Source organism: Aethalodelphis obliquidens, unplaced genomic scaffold (genome assembly GCF_003676395.1).
Source record: "Aethalodelphis obliquidens isolate GAN/ISIS:26980383/991018 unplaced genomic scaffold, ASM367639v1 scaffold46, whole genome shotgun sequence".
In the NCBI taxonomy this organism is placed as follows: Eukaryota; Metazoa; Chordata; class Mammalia; order Artiodactyla; family Delphinidae; genus Aethalodelphis; species Aethalodelphis obliquidens.
Window position 1 is genome coordinate 15,179,788 of NW_020837990.1, and position 21,932 is coordinate 15,201,719.

At 35.7% G+C, this 21,932-nt stretch overlaps 1 protein-coding gene across 1 annotated transcript in view; it reads right to left on the reverse strand.

The window, feature by feature from the left end:
• Positions 1-21,932, reverse strand: part of DDX10 (DEAD-box helicase 10) — a 296,714-nt gene that overhangs the window by 32,423 nt on the left and 242,359 nt on the right. The window contains exon 17 of the mRNA XM_027082372.1: positions 4,340-4,476. Coding sequence (XP_026938173.1) covers positions 4,340-4,476 — 137 coding nt within the window. The remainder of the gene's footprint in view (positions 1-4,339; positions 4,477-21,932) is intronic.

Below are 21,932 nucleotides of genomic sequence, written 5' to 3' on the forward strand. Positions count from 1 at the left end.
AATATTCAAGGTCTTATGTCCTCAAAAGGTATGAAAGTCTATATCAAAACTCACTGGAGACAAGAACACATGATTCTGTGTAGTTCCCTGCAGACCAGTGAATTCTCTGATGTCACAAAGTCCGCTGCAACAAAGAGCTAGGTTTCCTACTAAATTTTCTGTCGATTTTAATAACAATAATAATAACAACAAATCCCAATATCTTGTATTAACTCTACCTATGCTAGTTCCGTAGAAGGAATCAGAAATGAAAACCACAGAGTAAAACATAGATAGCATGGACCCATTTGTAAGATGGAAGATGAGAAAAGAAAGCAGAGAGCATCAAAGCAAGCTCTCCCTTCTATACCTACTTTCAAAAATAGCGCACAAAAGCTTAGAGCTTCCAATGGAATTCAGGCATCTGCTACTGACTAACCAGCTAACATTCCTTCTGTACGATGGGTAGATTACCCACTCCCCCTATTTCATAGCTCTGTTTCTAAGGATAAATGGAGCTATTAATGGCAGCATTCTTAAAGTTCCTTAAAAGGAACTCAGGGTCATATCATTTTCATTGTCCCTGGGACTATATTATAAGCAAGGTATCTCTTTTTGTCATGCTAACTTAAAGAAGTTGGATCTTATATATGAGAATCTCTTTTGAATCTCAGTGTTAGAGATGACAATTCTGATAATTCTACAGAGGGTTAAGGAGGGTTTAAATTCTACTGTGGCTATATACTGAGCTGAGGAGGAGGACAGAGGTACAAACTCTTTAAAATCCTATCAGACCTCCCTGAGGAGGAATTACTGACCCCAAGTTCAGTCATTCTCCACTAAATCTGGCTCTCCTTTGCCTATTTCCTACTGACTAAGTGTCTTTCCATGTAGAGACACAAATGTGTTACCTGTGCTGAATATCTACGGGTGTCACCAAAGTGAAGGAAAAAGAGACATAGAAAGGAAACATTCAAAGAAATTAGCTCATACTAGTTAGTTTGGGACTAATAGCCACTTTCTAATTGGTATAACCAGTCCTATACAAACTCATATCTGAAAATGCTAAATTAATATCCAGAGAATAACCTACTGGCAGAGTGAGGATGATCAAGAGGCTGGAACACTAGCTGTCCTACAATTATTGAGCAGAAGCCAGAAACAGTGCACCAAATAAAACCTGTGAACAAGCCAGGAGGATCCTCTAAAGCTAACATCACAAAATCTTAGCATTCGGTCATGTCCATGAGAGGCAAAGAAAAAAAGATGTAGCAGAACTGGAAAAATATAGGAAGATAGAATTGGCACTATTATTATACACAGCAGAAGCAATTACTACTGTCAAAATTCTAGTGTACGTGAATTTACTTGTGAATGCCTCTTCTTATCCAAAACAATGTGGTTTTAGTTTACATATATCTTTATTCATTGCCACTGAGGTAATTTCAAGAGAGAAGGGAAAATTAGAGTATAAATAGAAATTTCACATGTAGACTATTACTTGTAACTTACCCTAAATCCTACCTTCTAGTCCAGGAATGGAAAACAGGTTTTATCTTGTGTACCAATCCCGATTGATTGATGGACCTGTTTGAGAAGGACTGCTAGGACTAAATGGAAAGGAATACAGACAAAGCCTATCCTGGATGAGGGATGAGGCAATTAAGCACTAGTAATACATTCTACCATCCCGGGTCTAGTCCACTGGTTCTCAACTGTGAGAGATTTTGCTCCCCAAAGGATACCTGGCAATGTCTGAAGATACTTCTGGTTATCCCAGCTGGGGAGGTGCTAGTGGTAGAGGATGATGCTAAACAGTCTACAACCACCTCAAACTCTCCAAAACAAAAAATCATCTGGGCCAGAATGCCAATAATGCTGAGGTAGGGAAACCATGGTCCAGTCAAATCTATCCTATGGTTAGTCCATGGATCAGGTCTTCAGCCAAATAACATTAAATTTGTCTTGAGGTAGTTTTCCTGAGCTACCTCTCCTAATGCCATAGTAATTCTATATAACTTGTCTGGAGTATTAGAACCAGAGGTTCAATTTGATTCAGGCAGATCACACTGACCTGTCCCTAACTTGTATTGTGATCACAGACAAATGATTTTATCCCTTGAAGCCATGGCTTTTTCATCTATAAGAGGAGGGGGGTGGACTAGATAATCACTGTGCTCATACAAAGATAAAACTGCTAGGAAGCCCCTAAATGTACTAAAGAAATAAAGCCCTTGTTGATATTCTTTTCAACAACAAGATAATTTTTCTTCAGCCTAAGACAAGTTTATCAATTCCTTTCAATCTCTGCTAATATAGTTATCAGTTATGCCTTAACTTAAAACTATTCTAATTTTCATGTAATGCTTAAATATTTCCCATCTGAATGCTTGTCACTGAGTTAAGATGCTTTGGCATCTCTCAAGGTATTACTACCATCTTGTGCATCACCATTACACTATCGGAACTTGGCTTCTTCCAGTTCTCCAACCATCTATTCTGTCATCTCTGGTATCATTTAAGCTATTAGGACCAATTATATAGTTGCTTATCATTATGCTTCTCTCTTTTACTCTATAAATCTCCTTCATAAATCTATTAATCAATACAAGTATTTTAGGGCCTTTTTCTGTGCCTATGACATTAATGCTGGGGAGATGAGTAAAGGCTGGAGCTGAAAGTATTGGTATAAAAAGACAGATTTTCTAGCTACAAAGCATTTACAAGCTCATTAAGAAGATGAAATGTGAAACTATTTGAGAACAAGTCATATTAACTACGTGGTAGTAGGGAAATGTCACTATGAGGGTAAGAGATGCCAAAAGAATGAAATGAAATGTCTGCTGTACGTAGATTAAGGACGACCCAGAAACTATCATGAAAAATGTTAGACAAAAATCCTTATGAATCAGATACAGAAGGATTGCTGACATCTTACCAGTGATTTCAAAGGTTGGCTCTATGTTTTAAAGGTATGATAGACAGATGTGGAAAATATGGCCAAATAACAAACTGTAAGAACCAATTAAAGTTCCCTTCAGAAAGTAAAATTACACAGAGCACTTAGAAGTTAATGATATAAAGTTATACGTGTTAAGTTAGATTACATCTATCAAAATGGAGATCCCATAAACTACTCTGAAACAGGGACATTTATATAAGAATAAAAAGGGCAACAAACAACCATACTGACAGTTCATCAAGGTCTGGACATGTGTATTTTCTGAAGTAGAATATGCATATTTACTCTTAGAGGTCAATTTCTAAAGATTAGAATTATGCCCTGGACCTAAATTATTTAACCCTTATCATTTAAATATTTTTTCTAAATCCTAATAAATTATTTTCACCTGTGGTGCTTCTTGTGGTAGTAAAGCTATTATGTCCATTACCTAGTTGTCCAATAGCAAATGTCTCAAGTTTCTGGCATCACATGGGAAGACTGCATTTTGGATAAGTCATTTTCACTATTATAAAATAATACTATGTTTAAATGAGCACAATATTAAAATAAAGAGTAACTCTGAAATGATCTCTCTATAACATTTTTCTCTTAAGGGGATAATCTTTTTGAGACCTTTTCATAATGCTCTTAGTTAAAACTGGATTATAGCTCTCTGTGGCCTATTTTTTCAACTCCAAACTTTTCAGACTAGCAACTTTAGGGGTTCCAACAAGCTTCCTCTCCCTTTCAACCATATTGACTTCATCCATCATTAGTACCTCCCCCTTGTGCCTAAATAGGCTCATTGATTTAGTTCAGTCATGAACCATGCAGTTCAATATTCTCAACTTTTAAATCAACAGAATCTCAATTTAATCTAATACATAGTACTCTGAAAACAAGTGCTGAGCAAGCCATTCAATTCATTACATTTCATCTATTTTTGGCATGGCAGCAAGTAAGTCCACATTAAAATGAACAGATTCTAATTTGAGAGAATTTGTCAAAGGCTGTTTATGTACGAGTTTTCCATTATTTTATGTGTTTCTTACTTAATTTTACATCAAAGAATGTGAAAGTAAAACTGCCCTTTTAAAAAATTCAGAAATAATTTTTAACACCAATCTCAACAGTGAATCAAAATAAAATCTTACCTCTGTTTGCACTAAATATACCCTAGTGCATCAAATACTTAAGCATAAAAGATTCAGAAAGAGAGAGACAAGAAGAGAATAGACAAAGAAAAAGATACAACTCTCATATCACCCAATATATCTGTTAACAGGAATTAACAGAAACAGTAGAAGGGCCCCTAAAATGACGAGAAGAGCATGAGATGTTTGTCTCCACACATCTTTTGGAGTTATTAAAAGGAGAAGACCCATATTCTTATTGCCACCAATGGTAGAAACATACCTAATTTTGTTTTCCATATCTTCATTATCTGATTCTTCGGAGCTTCTGTACTTATCTGGATCTGGAAGTGTGCTTGGATCAAATCCATCATTATCATCATCACTCCAATCCAGAAAGGCTTCTTCTTCATCTTTAGCCTAAGAAAAGGCAAGGGAAATTGTCGTTTAAGAAAACAGCTCATAAATAATCAGGTCTTATTTCTAGCCCCAAATAAATATCCCTAACTGAGATCCTCAAATTAGAAGCCTTTTATTCTGGCAAAAGCCTCTATGTGACTTTCAGAACCATAATCATTTGCACTGAGAAAGAAAACCCATGTCATTTCAAAAGTAAAACAAAATATGGTTCAAAAAGTAAATCACTATTAAGTCCCTTAAACACAATATGGGACAAATTTGACAGTTTAATTACTTCCATGTAACTCAACTATCAAAGAAATAAAGTGTAAAATAAATTTGTTTTAGTGCTCTTGTCCACTACGCAAGTTTCAAAACTACCAAAAATATTAGGTAAAAATGTAAAAGGCCAGACGAGAGAGTACAGAAATATCTGATAATTTTTTGATCGCAATAAATCTTAAAACAACAATCAGATCTGTATTAGCTCATTGATAGTGAAGGGCCTTCTAAATTCGAATTAAGTACGAAGTAACTAAGAACAATTAAAAAATAAGATAGAATACCAAGATACAGAAAGTTGGGAACTATACAGTTTCATCCAAGTAGGTAGGTATTTAGGCTTTTTTACTTTTGTTTTGTGAGAACAAAGTAATGCAATGTTAAAATAAATTTACTACACATTTATGTAATGAACATCCCTTATAATAAGTTTATTTCTGGCAGATTGGTTTTGTCACCTGGTAGATAAGAAATACAAACAAACATTGTCACACGCATTTAACAGCTTATAAGCAGTAAGCAGGACTAAAAAACAATTCTGGACGAATTTCTCTTAGTTACCCACTTTATAATTCTTTTTCACACCATATGAGACAAACTTCAATGATTCTTTGATTTCAAATGATTAATGCTGTTTCCCAGAAACTGAATAACAACTCAGTATAGCATAGCAATTGACTGTGCAGCCCTCTACTGAAGTCTGCTTACATTCTTTGTACAGCTCTTCCTTCATAACCTCTAAACATAGCCAAAGAAGGAAGAAGTAAAGAAAATAAGGATTAGTCACTACTGCAAAAGTCCTTTATTGCTTTCTTGGTAAAATTCCCTGCTAAAAATAAAAGGTCTGGAAACAAATATCAGAAGGGAAGAAGAAAAGGCTGCCATCAGAGGCAGTAAGCAGTACAACTCAACAGCATACTACTATACAGTCCATTTGAAAATAATCAAGGATGTCAACAAAAATTGAATGTCATTGTATACTGAAGAACACTAATCTCCCAAGCTACAAGGTATTTCCAATTTTCCAGTCTGGTGCTCTCAAAGGAATCTGTTATCTAAAGGTGGAGCCAGAGAATTACCAAAGTAATTCTCAAGCTTTTTTGGTCCCACGGCACCTATACATTTAAATATATAAAGGACTCCAAAGAGCTCCTGTTAAGGTGGATTATATCTATTGCCATTTAATGTATTAGAAGTTGAAACTTAGAATTTTTAAAAATTCATTAATTTAAAAGTAATAATAAACACTACATTATTATATATTAACATATATGGTAACATAAATAGTGTTTTTATGAAAATAGCTACTCTTTCCAAAACAAAAGGGCTCTGTTTTACATTTTTACAAATTTCTTTAATGTCTGGCTCAGAAGAAGATATCTTGATGCTCATATCTGCTTCTGCATTCAATACATTGTTCTGGTTGAAACATACGAAGAAAATCCAGTCTCTCAGAGATAGGTAGTTGGGAAAGGGAAAAGTAATTTAACAGCCTTTTTAGAGAAGTGCAGTTACTCTCCTTTGATACTACAATAAACACTGATGAGTGGAAGTTTCTTAAAAAGTAGTTACAATGTGGAATCTGAAGCCATTATCAATAAACTTTCTGTACTCTGTTACATTAAAATCCATTGGTCTACTTTGCACTTTGAATGGATCTTTTACCAGTGAATGATTTCATAACACTGTGCACCAGTCATGTGGAAAATACTGGTTCACTAAATTATGCATATCTTCTTTATATGGATCTTCAAATATTAACACATTTCATTATACAATATTTTTAAAAATCATATTTCTTAATATCATGGTCAATATCATTTTAAATGTCTTTCAAAGTATTGGGAAGCTACTGGTGGATATAAGTTTTCTAAAATTCTAATTTTTTCTTAGAAGCTTGAATTTTTTCATCAGCGAGAAATAATTTCAGTTTTTTCTTTGAAGTGTAGCAATAAGTGTTGTTTTCCTCTGGCTGATTTCAAAATTTTCTCTTTATCATACAGCAGTTAGACTATGATGTGTCTAAGAATGGTTTTCTTTGTATTTGTCTTTCTTGGGGCTCTCTGCAAGCTTCTTGGATCTATCAATGCTTTTCGGTAAATTTGGGAAGTCTTTGGCTATGATTTCTTCAAATATTTTTATGCCTCTTTCTTACCATTCCTTCCATGATTGCAAGAACATGTATAATGGACTACTTCACAGTTCTCTTAGTTTTGTTCATTTTTCTGCAATCTTTTTTCTTTCTGTTCTTTGCACAGGGTTATTTCTACTGGGTCCTCGGGTTTGCTGTTGCTTTCTTCTGACAATTCCAAACTGTTTTTCAGCCTGCCTGGCAAAAATTTTACAGTAATTGTGCTTTCAGGCAGGTCTAATACCACATTTGTTTTTGTTTTGTTTAAATATAGTTTCCATTGCTCTGGGGAAGCTACCTATCTGTTTATTTACATACCTATATTTTCCTTTAATTCTTTTAACATACTTAAAATAGCTACATTGAAATCTATGATAAATTCAAATCTGGGCTAACAAGAGTTTCTATTGAGTACTTTTTCTTGGCCACGGATCACAATTTCCTGCTTCACTACGTTTCATATTTTTGTAGAAAACTAGATACTTTAGATAATATATTATAGAAAAACTTAATTCTGTTAGGTTTTTCTGAGGATTATTAGATTTCTATTCTAATAGACAATTACCTTGCCTGGATTCAAACTGCAAATTCTCTCTAACCCATGGTACTCAGCTACTTATATCTCATCTCTGTTTTGTTCTTATGGCTTCCAACTGCTGTTTTTTTAGTCTGGTTTCCTATGAGTCTTCCCTCAGCCTGTGAAATGTGACACTCAGCCAAGGATTTAGGCAGAGTTGGGCTCCCCTCTCTGTGATTTCCTTGCTTCTTGCGTTTTCCCCTAATCTCCAGTTGCTCTGTTGGCTCTGAGATCTGTACTGTGATATGTCAAGCAGAATACTTGAATTAATTGTATTTTAACACCTAGAATCATTTAATATGCTCCTTTAACATTTACTATAAAGCAAGTGGCCTTCACAAAATAAGTACAATACAAAATAAATTAGAAAGTGAGTTAGTATAAACACCTTAACTCAATATTCCACTATACATGTTTATCTATTTGAAGGAAAATACAAATTCAAAATGATGAAAACTTACTTTTAAATGGATAAAACATTATCTGGATTTGTATTACTATGACTTTCTTGTAATTGACAACATTAAGGTCTTGCTATTTCCTGATCTGTAAGATGATCCCACTGTTGATGCCATACCATATTGTCTGTGCTGCATTATACTCCTCAATTCATGACAATGACAAACAAATTTAAGTTGGCAATCACTCCTTTCAGAAACACAATTTCAACCTACTAAAACTGTAGAGATGATGGAGAAAGACATTTTCATATTGAGCTTTTTGTCTTTTAGTTCATTCTTTGAAGGGTTAGAAACATATAACTATAAAAATGTACAATATCTGTATTAAAAAGTACAATGTGCCTCTATTAATGCCTTTACTCTATTAAAAAATTTTAAAAGCACTATCATCTACAACAAACACAAAGCATAAATAAAAATCACTAAGTAAAGAGGGTATTGCCATAATGAAAACATTCTGGAGAAAAGTACTGAGTTTATCGTTCTGTCAAGGTCTAGTTTAGAAGTATGCTCTTTCTAGTTAGGTAAGGTGGTAAAGAAAATGGACATTGGACATTTTAGCTGCTCTGTCTCTCTCTATCCTTGTGATTTCATGAACCATTTAAAAGCTAATTATAAATATGGCACCATCCTCACTTTTATCTCTCTCTGGACTCATTTTCATGAGGGACAGCACAAATACTATGAGGTACCTATCACCTTCCAAATGCTACCTATCACCTTCCAAATGACTGTGACATATCAGTGTGTTAGAATATCATGGCTGGAAACTCACTGCTCTAAGTAAAAGGGAACCATTTAAGTATTTCAGCAGAAGACTAAACTTGTATCTTACAGATGCTGCACCCTGGCAGCAATGGGAAGGGTCGTTGGAGGGTATAAGATTTGAAGGTAGGATATCAGTTTAAAAACTACAATAATCCAGATGAGGAAAGGGATTCAATGAAGGAAGTGGCAGTGGAGATGGAAGTGGGGAACAGGTATGAGAGATGTCAAGGAGGGAGAACCAACTAGACTCTGTGGACTACATGGGTATATGGTACATTTCAGAGAATCATTATGTTCATAAGCATAGTTGTACATGATAAACATGGTCTAAGAAAGTTTCATAAGTATTATGAAGACGCTTTAGAAAAATGCCTTCCTTCAATAAGTTTTTATTAAGGAGACATGTGACAAACATACTACGAGGTACTGGGGATATAGCAGTGAATAAGACAGAGTCCCTGCCCTGATGATAAAATGAACTGTTCTAGGATAGTTATCCACATAAGCACTAAAATGAAAGCCATGTTCTTCTATTTCTGCAGAGCAGCCACTAACGAATGAATCGACTCCACTAGCCCTGCTAAATGCTTAACATCTGGCAGAATGCAGCCTTCAATTTATGGATCCTGGCTGTCAACATGCCTCTTTCTCTTTAGGTACTTCCAGATTGGAAGATGCAACCACTCCTCCCTCACTGACTAATCATTCTCTCATTTTTCTCTACCCTCCCAGCCCTATGGTCACACCCACACTCCTGTCTTAAGGCTCTGAGAAATTTAAAAAAAAAAGTAGTTCATACACACTAAGAGATCAGGGTCACCTCTATGAACTGGCTGTTCCTGAAATACAGTTTCAGAACCTCTGAGAAAAATATTTCACCTAAAATAGGAATACTTTTCCTAAAATACACACTTGGAAGACTCAGTTATTAAGTAGGGTAGATGAAAATATCCAAAAAAGAAATGTAACCCAACTAGCTTTTATTTTGCTTTCAGTTTTGATGATGAGAAGAAATACAGATGAGAAGTAGCATTCTTCTACAACAAATTTATGAAGTGCTCTGACATACATTATCTTACTTCATCTTCAAACTCTATGAAGTAGGAAGAAAAAGAATTATTGTTCCCATTTTCAAAATTGAGAAAATGTGAGTCAGATGACTAAATAGCTTAACAAGGTCACACAAATATGTACATATGCTAGGTCTTCTACATCATCCTGAATCTCAACTTTCACCATTAAAGCTTTGAATTTGCTACTTGTACAATTATTTCTTCAGAATCAATAATATTTTATAAACTTCATAAAACATATGGGGGTGCTTTCTGTGTCACCTTGTATGTGACCATTCCCACTTTCATGACCTTTGCTCCCAAGCCTCTCTTCTCTGTTGTGTGGAATACTGTACCACCTTCCTAATGAGTCTCCCTGCAACCATTCTTCTTCTGATCACTCCAATTCTCTGTGTTGTCATTAGAATTTTTTTTAATAAGTTTCAAATCTGATCATGTCTATCACCTGCTTACAAGCTTTGAAGCCACACTTTCAAGATTCTGGAACAAGTCAAGCCCCTTCCCACCTCAGAGTCTGCATTACTGCTACTTCTCTACTGGAATCTTCTTCTACTTCCTTTTGCCTGGTTTGTAGTGTTTTCTGACACCAAACATGTGGTTTCTCTTCAACACTAAGTCTTCAAAGTCAAATGAGTGTCTATCAATTCAATTTAATTCCGACACTATGCAGAGTTAGCATAGACCCCAGGGGTAAAGGGCTCAGTCCCACAAGACTCCATACTTCAGATGCCAGCTGCAAAATGCAGTCACCAAGCTACTTGCCATTCTACCTGGCCGACTACAAATTCAGGGATTCTCACGACCCCCTCCTCAGGTTTGATAATTCTCTAGAACTCAGGAAAATGCTTTACTTATGATTACCAGTTTATTTATTTAAAGGGTATAACTTAGGAACAGCCAGATGGAAGAGATGCACAGGATGAGGTATGCAGTGGGGATGGGGTGCAGAGCTTCCATGTCTTCTACAGGAGGGTCACCTTCCCAGCACATCAACACATTCACCAATCTGGAAGGTCTCAGAATCTTGTTGTTCAAGAGTTCTTACAACTCAATTTCCAGGCCCAACCTCCTCCCAGGAAGAGGGATGGGGCTAATCACACGCTTAGTCTTTCTGGTGACCAGTCCCCACCCTGAAGCTATCTAGACATCCCACCCTGAGTCACCTCATTAGCATAAATTCAACTGTGTTGAACAGGGGCTTCTTATGAACAACGAAACACTTCCATCACTCAGGAAATTCCATGGGTTAAAACCTCTGACTTCATTGTCAGGAACCAGGGACAAAGACGAAATATATATTCTTATTATACCAAACCTGGTTAACTTCAAGTAATCAGGTCTCAGATTAAACATTTCTAAACAGCATTCCCTTAGTAAAACATCCTGTAGATTTCTCTTCAGTGCTATACCTAGAGTGAATTCATTTTTGTTTAATGTCTGCATCCTTTTCTAGGCAGTAAGTTTCATGAAAGTAGAGGCCAGGTCCTGTTATCATTACTGAAATAGATTTCTAGGGCTAAGATGGAGCTGCTCCTGCCTGGGGTGCCACATCAGCAAACCAAAACTTAGACAACTTCCGTGTCCCTATAAATGTCCAAATGCTGTATGTCCTGTCAGCCAATCCCCAAACGCCAAGCCAACTCTGGGTCTTCTCACTCCAAACAAGGTTGATTAATGTGGCCCCAATCAATCAGATATCTTCAATTTTTCTCTTCTTTGTTCTTTATTCTTTATCCTATAAAAGCCTCCTGCCTTCTGCCCCATTTTGCAGTTCTCCAAAAGGAAACTGTCCACTTCATGAAATGTTAAAGTTTGTATCACCTAAACTATCTTCTTTAAACATTTTTTAACACTGCTCACTACTGTAGTCATAAAGCACAGAGCAGGTTCTCAAATACTTGATAAATAGATATTTAATGTGAAAATATTAAAGTGGAATACAATACTATGAAATATTTATTATTTATTAAATACTGAGTATAAAAAATAAATAAGTACTTATTATTGATAAGGGTTTAACACTAGAAATCCGATCATATGAAATTTAGATCTGATCATAAGACTTTTATTAATAACTGTCAACCACTTAATTTCCATCTCAGATTTCTCAAGTATAAAATTTACAGTATTTAGGTTTAAGGAAGCTTGTAAAGATTTTAATTAATTGCAGATGCTTTGAAAATATGCAATCAGCACCTTAATGGGAAAACAAATTAGTCAGTAAAGAAAAATGAAATGTGCAATATGCCTATAAAATAACAAATAAGTTATGTTTAAAATTCCCTCTAGAGAATCATGCAAGAAAACTTCATGTAAGAGTCTGTATACACACTGAGGGTTTATACATACACAAAGAATCTAGTTATTTCTATACATATGGACTTATGTATGATCAAATTCATGACCATTACATGAATTTGAATTTCATTCAAAAAATATAGAAAACTCAAGCACTCCCTTCAAGTTGAATTAATAATCATTTGCTGAGTGCTTAGTACATTTAGCCCATAATGGGTATGCAAAAATGAATGAGTTAGGGTCTTACTTCTGAGAAGTTTAAAACTTTAGAATATTGTATAAAATTCCTCTGGTAGACAGGCAACAGAATATATCTTGTATACCTCATTTTTTTCTCTAAAAGAGGTATAAACGTATGCTTAAATATGCTTCTACACGTTTTATTTCCCTTATCTCTTTTTATTTCTGAGAGCATTCACAACTACAGCAAAAGCAAAAACAAAAATGAAATTCTAATGTTAAAATTGAATGAGCACAAAATGTCTCAATAAGAAGTGTAACTGGGACTTCTCTGGCAGTCCAGTGGTTTAGGCTTCGCCTTCCAATGAAGGGCATGCAGGTTTGATCCCTGGTTGGGGAGCTAAGATCCCACATGGCTTGCAGCCAAAAAACCGAAAACATAAAACAGAAGCAATACTGTAACAAATTCAATAAAGACTTTTAAAATGGTCCACATAAAAAAGAAAAAGACCGATTAAGCAAACTCTATAAATCAGGGGTCCTCAACCCCTGCTTGGTGGACTGGTGGTGGTCCGTGGCCTGTTAGGAACTAGGCTGCACAGCAGGAGGTGAGCGGTGGGAGAGCAAGGAAAGCTTCATTGGCCGCTCCCCATTGCTCGCATTACCCCCGAACCATTCCCTCCCCTACCCCGTGGAAAAACTGTCTTCCGCGAAACCGGTCCCTGGTGCCAAAAAGGTTGGGGACCGCTGCTATAAATTACAACATTAACTAAACAATAAATGATTCTTAAAAAGAAAAAAAAAAAAGGGTAACACTCTTGAAGCTGTATTAAAATTAAAAACAAAGCTATATAACTCCAGAACAACTCTGAGAAATGGAGAGGAGGGCTGATGTGAAGTGAAGGAGAATAGATTATTTCCTTTTACTATACAGAAAGTAAAGGATCATCCCTTAGTGCCACAGTAAATTTTGTTAGGCCAAAGACCTTAAATGTTTATAAAGTAAAAGGGAATGAGACAATTTCAACCACTCTACTAAGGAGTAGAGGTGGAAGCCACATTGCATGTAATGGATTAAGGAGTGAATGGGCATTCTTGCTGGTCAGTCAGTGTTTGTTAGTGAGGAAATCAATTCAGTCTAAATATAGAGAATTATCTTTATTGCCTTTCTGCTTACCATATAGCATTCATAGAAATAAGCTTTAAGAATTGTATTTAAATTTTAGTTATTTAATTCCACTTAGGATTTTTTTTTATGATTTTTAAAAAATTTATTTTTTAATTTTATTTATTTTTGGCTGTGGTGGGTCTTCGTTGCTGCGCGCAGGCTTTCTCTAGTTGTGGCGAGCGGGGGCTACTCCTCATTGCGGTGCGCGGGCTTCTCACTGTGGTGGCTTCTCTTGTTGCGGAGCACGGGCTCTAGGCACATGGGCTTCCGTAATTGTGGCTCGCAGGCTCTAGAGCGCAGGCTCAGTAGTTGTGGCGCACGGGCCTCGTTGCTCTGCGGCATGTGGGAACTTCCCGGACCAGGGCTCGAACCCGTGTCCCCTGCATTGGCAGGCGGATTCTTAACCACTGCGCCACCAGGGAAGCCCCCACTTAGGATTTTTAAAAAGGAACCTCCCCATATTGTATGAATTAAAAGCAGAATGTCAACTTTGACACCTCAAAATTTCACAAGGAGGGAAAATTCCAAAATTCATGATAAACTATTTCTGATCCTGACAAAGAATATAAAGACTGTGAAGAAAAGAAAATTTTACAGAAAAATGAGGTATTCAAAATACATTCTGTTCTCACTAATAAAGCTTCAAAACAACTTTCTAAGAAAGCATTGGGAAGATAAAAAAATTCTGATTGCTATATACAGCCAACCATTTTCGATAGTTAAAGAGAGACTGATATCTGAGATTTACCCAAGCTATAAATCCCAGGTACAAACTTACAGAAGAAATTATGGAAAATGTTTTTTATGAGTTATGAGCACAAAAAGATTAATGTTATTATTAAATGTGCCTGCTGAAAATGAGCATCTACCTACTAAGGTAAATGTGTAGAACAGTAAACCCAAGAGCAGCTGACAGAGCTGAGAAATTACTGTTCCTCCACCATAATGCTAAATTGTAATAGCCTGATTTCCCCTTCACTTTTTAATAATAATGTTATCATACTAATTAAAATATTTTTGAATATTTTCAGTTTATTTCTGTCTCCTAGAAATTTATTCCATAATGGTGACGTTTGGGTTTAGCTGAATACTGATTTAGTGATATGATACAACAGGACTAATAAAACAATGCATAGAAAAACAACTCAATGATGGCATCTAACACTCTGGAGAGTGTATTACAAGCACTCTTACACCTCTTAAAACAGAGCCAATTAACTGTTCAAGCATTAGTAAATTGGTCCCAGTATGCACTCTTTTTAATTACCCAGGTCAAAGCTTGCCTCTGTCAATCAGAGGATATATTCCAAACCTCGCTAAACACAAACTACAAATTACTTAAAATTCCATCTTTTTCTTATTTTGAAATTGACCAAAATAGTCATGATCTGAATTGTAGGCCAGAGCATAAATGCCAACTACAAACCCAAAATTCTACAAAGTTTCTATATAGGATAAGAAATTTCCACTAAAAAAAAAAAAAGGAAGACAGCAATCATTCAATATTCTTTACAGCAGTAAACAAAAGTCTTTTCTTCTTCAAAAATGGAAATGAGTTATAAATTGCTCCCAAGTTCCCTTAAAATTCCACAATCACTACTTAATTGAAAAGTCACATAGTTGTCCTTTATTGGAAGTTTTATTTCTTTTAATACAAAGTATTTTACAAAAGAGTATGCCTAAATGAGCAAAACACCATTTTCCAAAATGTTCTACATTTTGAATCCTATTAACTTTTGTTATTTCCCCCATGACACTTTGGCAACCAAAGAATTGAGTTTTCATTTAAAAAAACTAATAAACCACTGCTAAGATAAGTAGATCTGTCGGAGATAAATCTACTCCAGTAGTCTTAAGTTTTTACTCCATTTCAGGCTTCTATTTTCAAATTTAGTTGAAATGAATTACACATTAAAACTAGAAAAATCATGATCTGCAGCACATAATAAACAATGGCTTACAATCATGAAAAGATTAACTCTCATTTAAGTTGTTTAAATACATTTTTAAAAGTTTACAAAAGAATATCTTAAGTGCCTTATATTATAGAAAGACTGAACTACCATCAATTTCTTACATCTTTGCCACCTTCACCTTAAAGGCAATAAAAATATACTATGAAATTTCAAGTTCACTTACTATTTCCTAATTCTTACTCTTCCTATCTATAAAACTTCTCAACACCAACCTAGTACCTCCTCTGCTAAAATATGACATGTGCAGTCACAGTGTATTATTATCCTCATGCTCTCACAAATTTTCTTTAACTAAGAAATCAACTAGCTCATGATTTTAATAGCCAAATTAAAATTTAAAATCCAAAATTAAAGTTCACTTGTGCAGTGAAAACTTTCAAATGCTGAAATTCTCTATTCTATTTCCTTACAGTTTGCCACACAGTCATTTATAAGTGAGTTTGAATAGAGGCACAATTAAGATAATCAATTTTCCATTCAGCAAGGCAAAAGCAAAGAAAATGTTTTGTTTACAAAGGAGAAAAACATTCTTTGAGGAAATCACATCTAACTTATCCATTACATAAATCTGCATGAAATTTCTTACCTTCTATTACTTTCCCTCTTTGCAAAAAAATAGCCAATCTTGCATATCAATCTCTTTAATATTCTATTTAGCAATCAATGCTTCCCTGGTAAGAAACTAACAAAAAGCAATTTTTGTATATCATTTCAGATGCTGGGCTAATATTAAATCACCTATCCATATATAATTATTTATAGATAGAGCTGAAACTACAATCTCTAGTGACCACATATCTGAAAGACAGTTTGTTTTGTGCAGCTTTCCAAAAGAATAAGGTAGGCAAATAAGCTGCTAAGAAAAAAAAAACAAAACACAAACATTTTGGTGCATTTTCTAAAGGTTTAAGCAGTATAACTGGAAAGTCCATATTTAAAGGTTAAATTTTAAAGATAAAAATAATGTCTAGAAGACAAATGTTTGATGAATGAACAAATGAATCAATGAATGAAAATTGTATTAAAATTTCACAGTTTACAGATAAGGAAATAGGATTAGATAATTTAAATATAGTCAGTGGTAGAGCTAGAACTCAAACCTTTGGGTTACAATACAAAATTAACCTAAAATCTTTCCAAAAAAGATAATTTAAACAAGTATCTCCCACCTTCATCCATAATCTGAACTACCAAGTCAGTGATGTTAATAATAATCTTCAAATCAGCATAAATCCTAAACAATCACTATACAAGAAGCATTATACAAATTTATGAACTCTCATGTGCGCTTTGTCTTTTCCTTCCTTTCTTCAGCAAGTATTTATAGATTATTTACATAAGCCAGTTTAGTGAAAGAAAGACTTCTAAATTGTAAAGCATCTGCTCATAGAGTTACTTTATTTGTGTGCACACACATATACAAAGGGAATCTAAAAGAACAGAGAAGATTTCACAGAATAGATTCAAAATAGTCTTGAGAATGAGTCAGAATTTATAGGACAAAGGGAAAGAGAGAGGGGCACGAAACAACAGGGGGGTTTCAGGACCATGAAGGATGGGACAACAGTGGGTGCCAAAGCTAGAAAAGTAGACAAGGGCCAGCTTGGGAGGGGCCTTGAATGTATGCCAAGGAAATCTGGACTTAATTCTATGGGCCCAACACTATTAACATTTTTAAAAATAGGATTTTTTTTTAAACCATTAAAAAAAATGCCTAGATTCCTCCATTCTCATTTCCCCCATAATGATAGTTATTGTTATTTTTGAGAATATATGCAATGACCAAAATTACTATAAATTTGAGAGACCCTTTTAAAATGTATATTTTTACTAATGCTAATAGCAACTATATGCATGTTCAAATTAGTAGTTCATATGTATGAGAATTATTCAGTTCAGGGTTTTTAACTGAGGTATTTTTTTAAAAAATGCTGGCTGCACAGGCATTACTACAGGATGATGCAAATGAAGGTGACATCAACAGATGAGGTTAAAAATATAAAATTTCTTTAAAGGCAAAGGATATGTAACCACATCTGTCCTGACTACTACAGAAAGCACCAGATGAGGCAGCACACTCCCAGATACAGATGCAGGCTTCCGAGGCCTCCAAAGGTCTGTCTGGAGACATGCAGAAGATACTGGTTAACATCTGAACAGATTGCAGATACTGCCAGGTATGAGAACCTCATCTTTGCTAATTTTACAGGTTTTTTTTTTTTTTTTGCGTTACGCGGGCCTCTCACTGTTGTGGCTTCTCCCGCCGCGGAGCACAGGCCCCAGACGCGCAGGCTCAGTGGCGGCGCAGGCTCAGCGGCCATGGCTCACGGGCCCAACCGCTCCGCGGCATGCGGGATCCTCCCAGACCGGGGCACGAACCCGTGTCCCCTGCATCGGCAGGTGGACCCTCAACCACTGCACCACCAGGGAAGCCCTTCAGGGGGTTTTATATCATCCTGGTAACTCTTCACCTCTCTGCCCCATACCCTCCCTTAAAATGTTCCGGAAATTTCTGGCTCCATACCTGCTGTTCACCAAATTCAAGTAATTAGTAACATAATCTTGGGCATAAATTACTGCAACACTGGGTGATTAGAACTGTATAGTTGTAGAATGCTTTTAGTACACAGGTTTTGGGGCCAACCTGAGTTTCATTCCAGAGCCACAGTATGAAGTATAAGGTCAGGAGTAATGACATTATGAAGGGAACTGATTCCCAATTGTGCTTTGAGGTAAGAAAGTTCAGAATTGTAACACTTTTCTTCAAAGTCTACTTTTCCTCTGGAGAGTGGTTAAACTATCCACACAGCCATATATCTGAAAAGGTCCACAATGGAAAGCTCCAAATATTAAAGCCATGCTTTTTGCAAATACAAGCACTGACTAGATACACAGACTTACTTACTTTACTGCCTACATTATAATCTCGGCCTTGTGCAGGCTCCTGTGAAGGATGCAGAAGGAGAGCGAAACACGATGCCTGAAGAATGCGGGTGGCACAGGCACCAGTATAGGATGTTGATGTGAATAAAGGGAGTCACCAACAGACAAGCTTAGAAATATAAAAATTTCTCAGAATACTTAAAAATCTATCTCAAGAAAGCTGGCCGAAAACATAATTCCTGATCACCACAAAAGATGGGTGATAAAGAATTGACACTATTTTACAGTGAGTATAACTGCTACAGAAGTCAAAGAAGGAATTCCAAGAGGGCTGGAACACACAGGGAAGGCTTCATGGAAGATGGGAAATGGATATGAGACTGAACTTTGAATAATGGGAGGATATCAGAAAGATAAGTGAACACACACACATACACGGAAATGTCACTAAACAGGGGCACAGTTGGGAGAAGGCTGAAGTAGAGAAGATGCAGGTTGGAGGGGACGGCAGAACAAGTGATATCTAGCAGTTCAGAGCTAAACCTTAACCTTAGTTACAGCAGGTATAAGCTGTGCATCTAAGTTTTCGTCCCCAGTGTCACCTTCTGGGCTCTTTATTTCTGTATTTCCAAGGTTCCTCATTTCTAAATATATTTATGCATTATTTTATCATAAGTATTCTCATGGGCTCCCCCAATCCTCTGTGGAATGGAACTTGGTATAATAAACAAATTTGGGATGGAATTGTAGGGTAAGGTCAGACTACGGAGAATCTGGAATGTTGAAAGAGTAGTTTAATGAATGAGGACATCTACATGGGTTCTTAAACAGAGAAGTGGCATTTTTAAAAAAATGTGGTATTTGAAAAATTCATTCTAGCAATAAGCATCATGCTGAAGCAATTAAAAAAATTTTTTTAATTCTTTTTTTAAAAAAGAGCAGGAGTAGGAAAGGGTGTTGCAGGCTACAGGTACCAGGCAACAATCAGAAGACACTGAGAACAAAGTGGCAGCTCCAGAAGAGCTGAGGGCATTTGCAACATATTGTCCTCAGGTCCTACACAGGCTGCACTTGTCATTCCCAACAAGCCAACTCGTAGGCAGAATGGACAGTGTCTCTCTCAGCTGCGGTTTATCAAAGTGATATGGATTGATAGCTCCTGAACTGATGTCCTATTTCTATCAAATTATATTTAACCTTGTAGAGGACACAGTAAATTTACCAAATACTCAGAATAGTGAAATTCTCAAGGAAGGACTTTCTCTAAGGCATCCATGCATCTACACTTTAGCAAATATTTAAGATCTATTGGTCTGTTCTATACCGTTTGATCCTATGTCAAGTTTCATATATTTTTATCTTTTTAAGGAGATTCAATACACCTTTTTGAAAATCTCTGCTACAAAAGAAATAACACTGCCATTCCTTAACGTATTTAATTATTGAAAACTTCTATTTACTTAAGATTTGGTATGTTATACATAGAATTTTCTTTATAATGCCTAAAAATGTCAAAATGATCACTTATATTTACAATGTGCCTATACAAACCAAACAAGAAAAAACATTTCCTCTTTCTCAAGCTTCTCATTTTCATTTTTGGCTGTGCTGAAACTGTGAGTTTGCTCTTTAATTCTCGTTTACTTGTCTCATAGCAACCATAAACACACACAATAAATTACTAGTTATAACTAAATAACCTTTTCAAGGTTTCTTTATATATTGGTACAATTAAAGTTATTCTAATACAGGCTTCAGAATTTAGTGTCTTTTTTTTTTTAATTCATTTTTGGCTGCATTGGGTCTTTGTTGCTGCACACGGGCTTTCTCTGGTTGCGGGGAGCGGGGGCCACTCTTCCTTGAGGTGAACGGGCGTCTCACTGCGGTGGCTTGTCTTGGTGTGGAGCACTGGCTCTAAGAGCATGGGCTTCAGTAGTTGTGGCTCACGGGCTCTACAGCGCAGGCTCAGTAGTTGTGGCGCACAGGCTTAGTTGCTGCACAGCATGTGGGATCTTCCCGAACCAGGGCTCGAACCCGTGTCCCCTGCATTGGCAGGTGGATTCTTAACCACTGCGCCACGAGGGAAGTCCCTAGTGTCTTTTCTATGGTCAACTGTGTTGTGGCTCAAATTTTATCAGCTGAAAGTACTTTGAAGTCATAAAAAAACTAAAACCTCCATTATTCAAACACAACTGGAACTTGTAGAAATTGGGGACAATGGACTTTTAGGTGAAAGAAGCAGTATGTGTTATGGGTCACTACAGGTTCAACTCCATCTCTTGTCATTTTGACGCTGACAGGTTATGTAATCATAATAAAAAGTGAGGAAGATAACCTGGATATATTGTAAAATACTGAATTATTAAGGAAAGGTAACACCTATAAGAATTCTGACATCTATATAATCAATATACAGTTTACAAAGCACATTTTTTATGTTAACTCAATTCTCAAACAAATCTATTTGATGGACTTTTATTTCTATTTTGTAGACAAGGTAAGTAAGACTTAGAGACCTTAAACATCTTGGCCTAAGGCCATAATGCTGGTGAACAGCAGAATCTGGACTAGAATTGGGTCTAACTACATATTCTATATTCTTATCACTATATCATAACATCTTATGGTGCAGAAAATTAGACTTAAACCATAGAGATGAACACCAAGAAAATCTACTGGTTAGGCATCAAAACTATTTTTTAAGGGGAGAGGGAGAGTGGTTGATAAATCTTGTCAAATATATCAACATCTATATCTCATTTCTAGTCTATTACCAGTATATATAGCATGTCCAACTTCCCCAGTAAAATGCTTTTGTTTAAGTGAACTTAACCAAACTAGGAAAGTACACAGAGATTTTGCAGCATAAACCCTAATCTAGAACAGCTGTATAGTCTTTCACGAATCTGTGAGTGCATACTGCAGTTATGCAGAGCATACACAGAGATAGTCAAGACATAATATTAACAGCTATATTTGATTACAGGAAGTGAAATGGCATATAAACTTTGCAACCAGAAAACAGTATATTTTACTTATACCATCACTTGGGTTTTTGCATAATAAATAAAAGAGTCGAGTGGCTTCTTTGGTCAACATAACTCAAGGCTAAGAGGGTGGAGGCATATAAATTAAATATGTGTAAGTACTTCCAGATAATTGAAACCATGCATGGTTCTGCAGATATGTTATTAGTAAATTCATGTTAGAATTTGATAGTATTATTGTTACCCCTTATTTGAATTTAATTTGACATTCCATAAAAACAGGTGATTTTTACAGTTCAGGGCCTATAATACAAAGGGCTTGGTATCTTTATTTTCTAATCATTATCCCTCTGCTAAGAAGATTTGTCCATAAAGTGACTGACAGGGCTATTAAAATCCATGAGTCATAATCTTAAAAATAAGACATATAAGCATAAAAAACACTATCTCACACAAAGCAATATCTATTTCCTCTGAGAGAAAAAGTTATAAAAACCAAGAGTAATTTAGTATCTAGAAAGTTAGGGGGGTGGGTGGTAGAACATTAATATATTTTTAACCAGTGTTTTTAGCTGACTATGATTTTCAGGTTATTTCAGATGTGATTTTATCCTTTGCATCAAGAGAATTCAAGAGTGATCTGCTCAGAGTCTAACAAACTTGCTGTACCACAATCAGTTTTTCTTAAGAAAA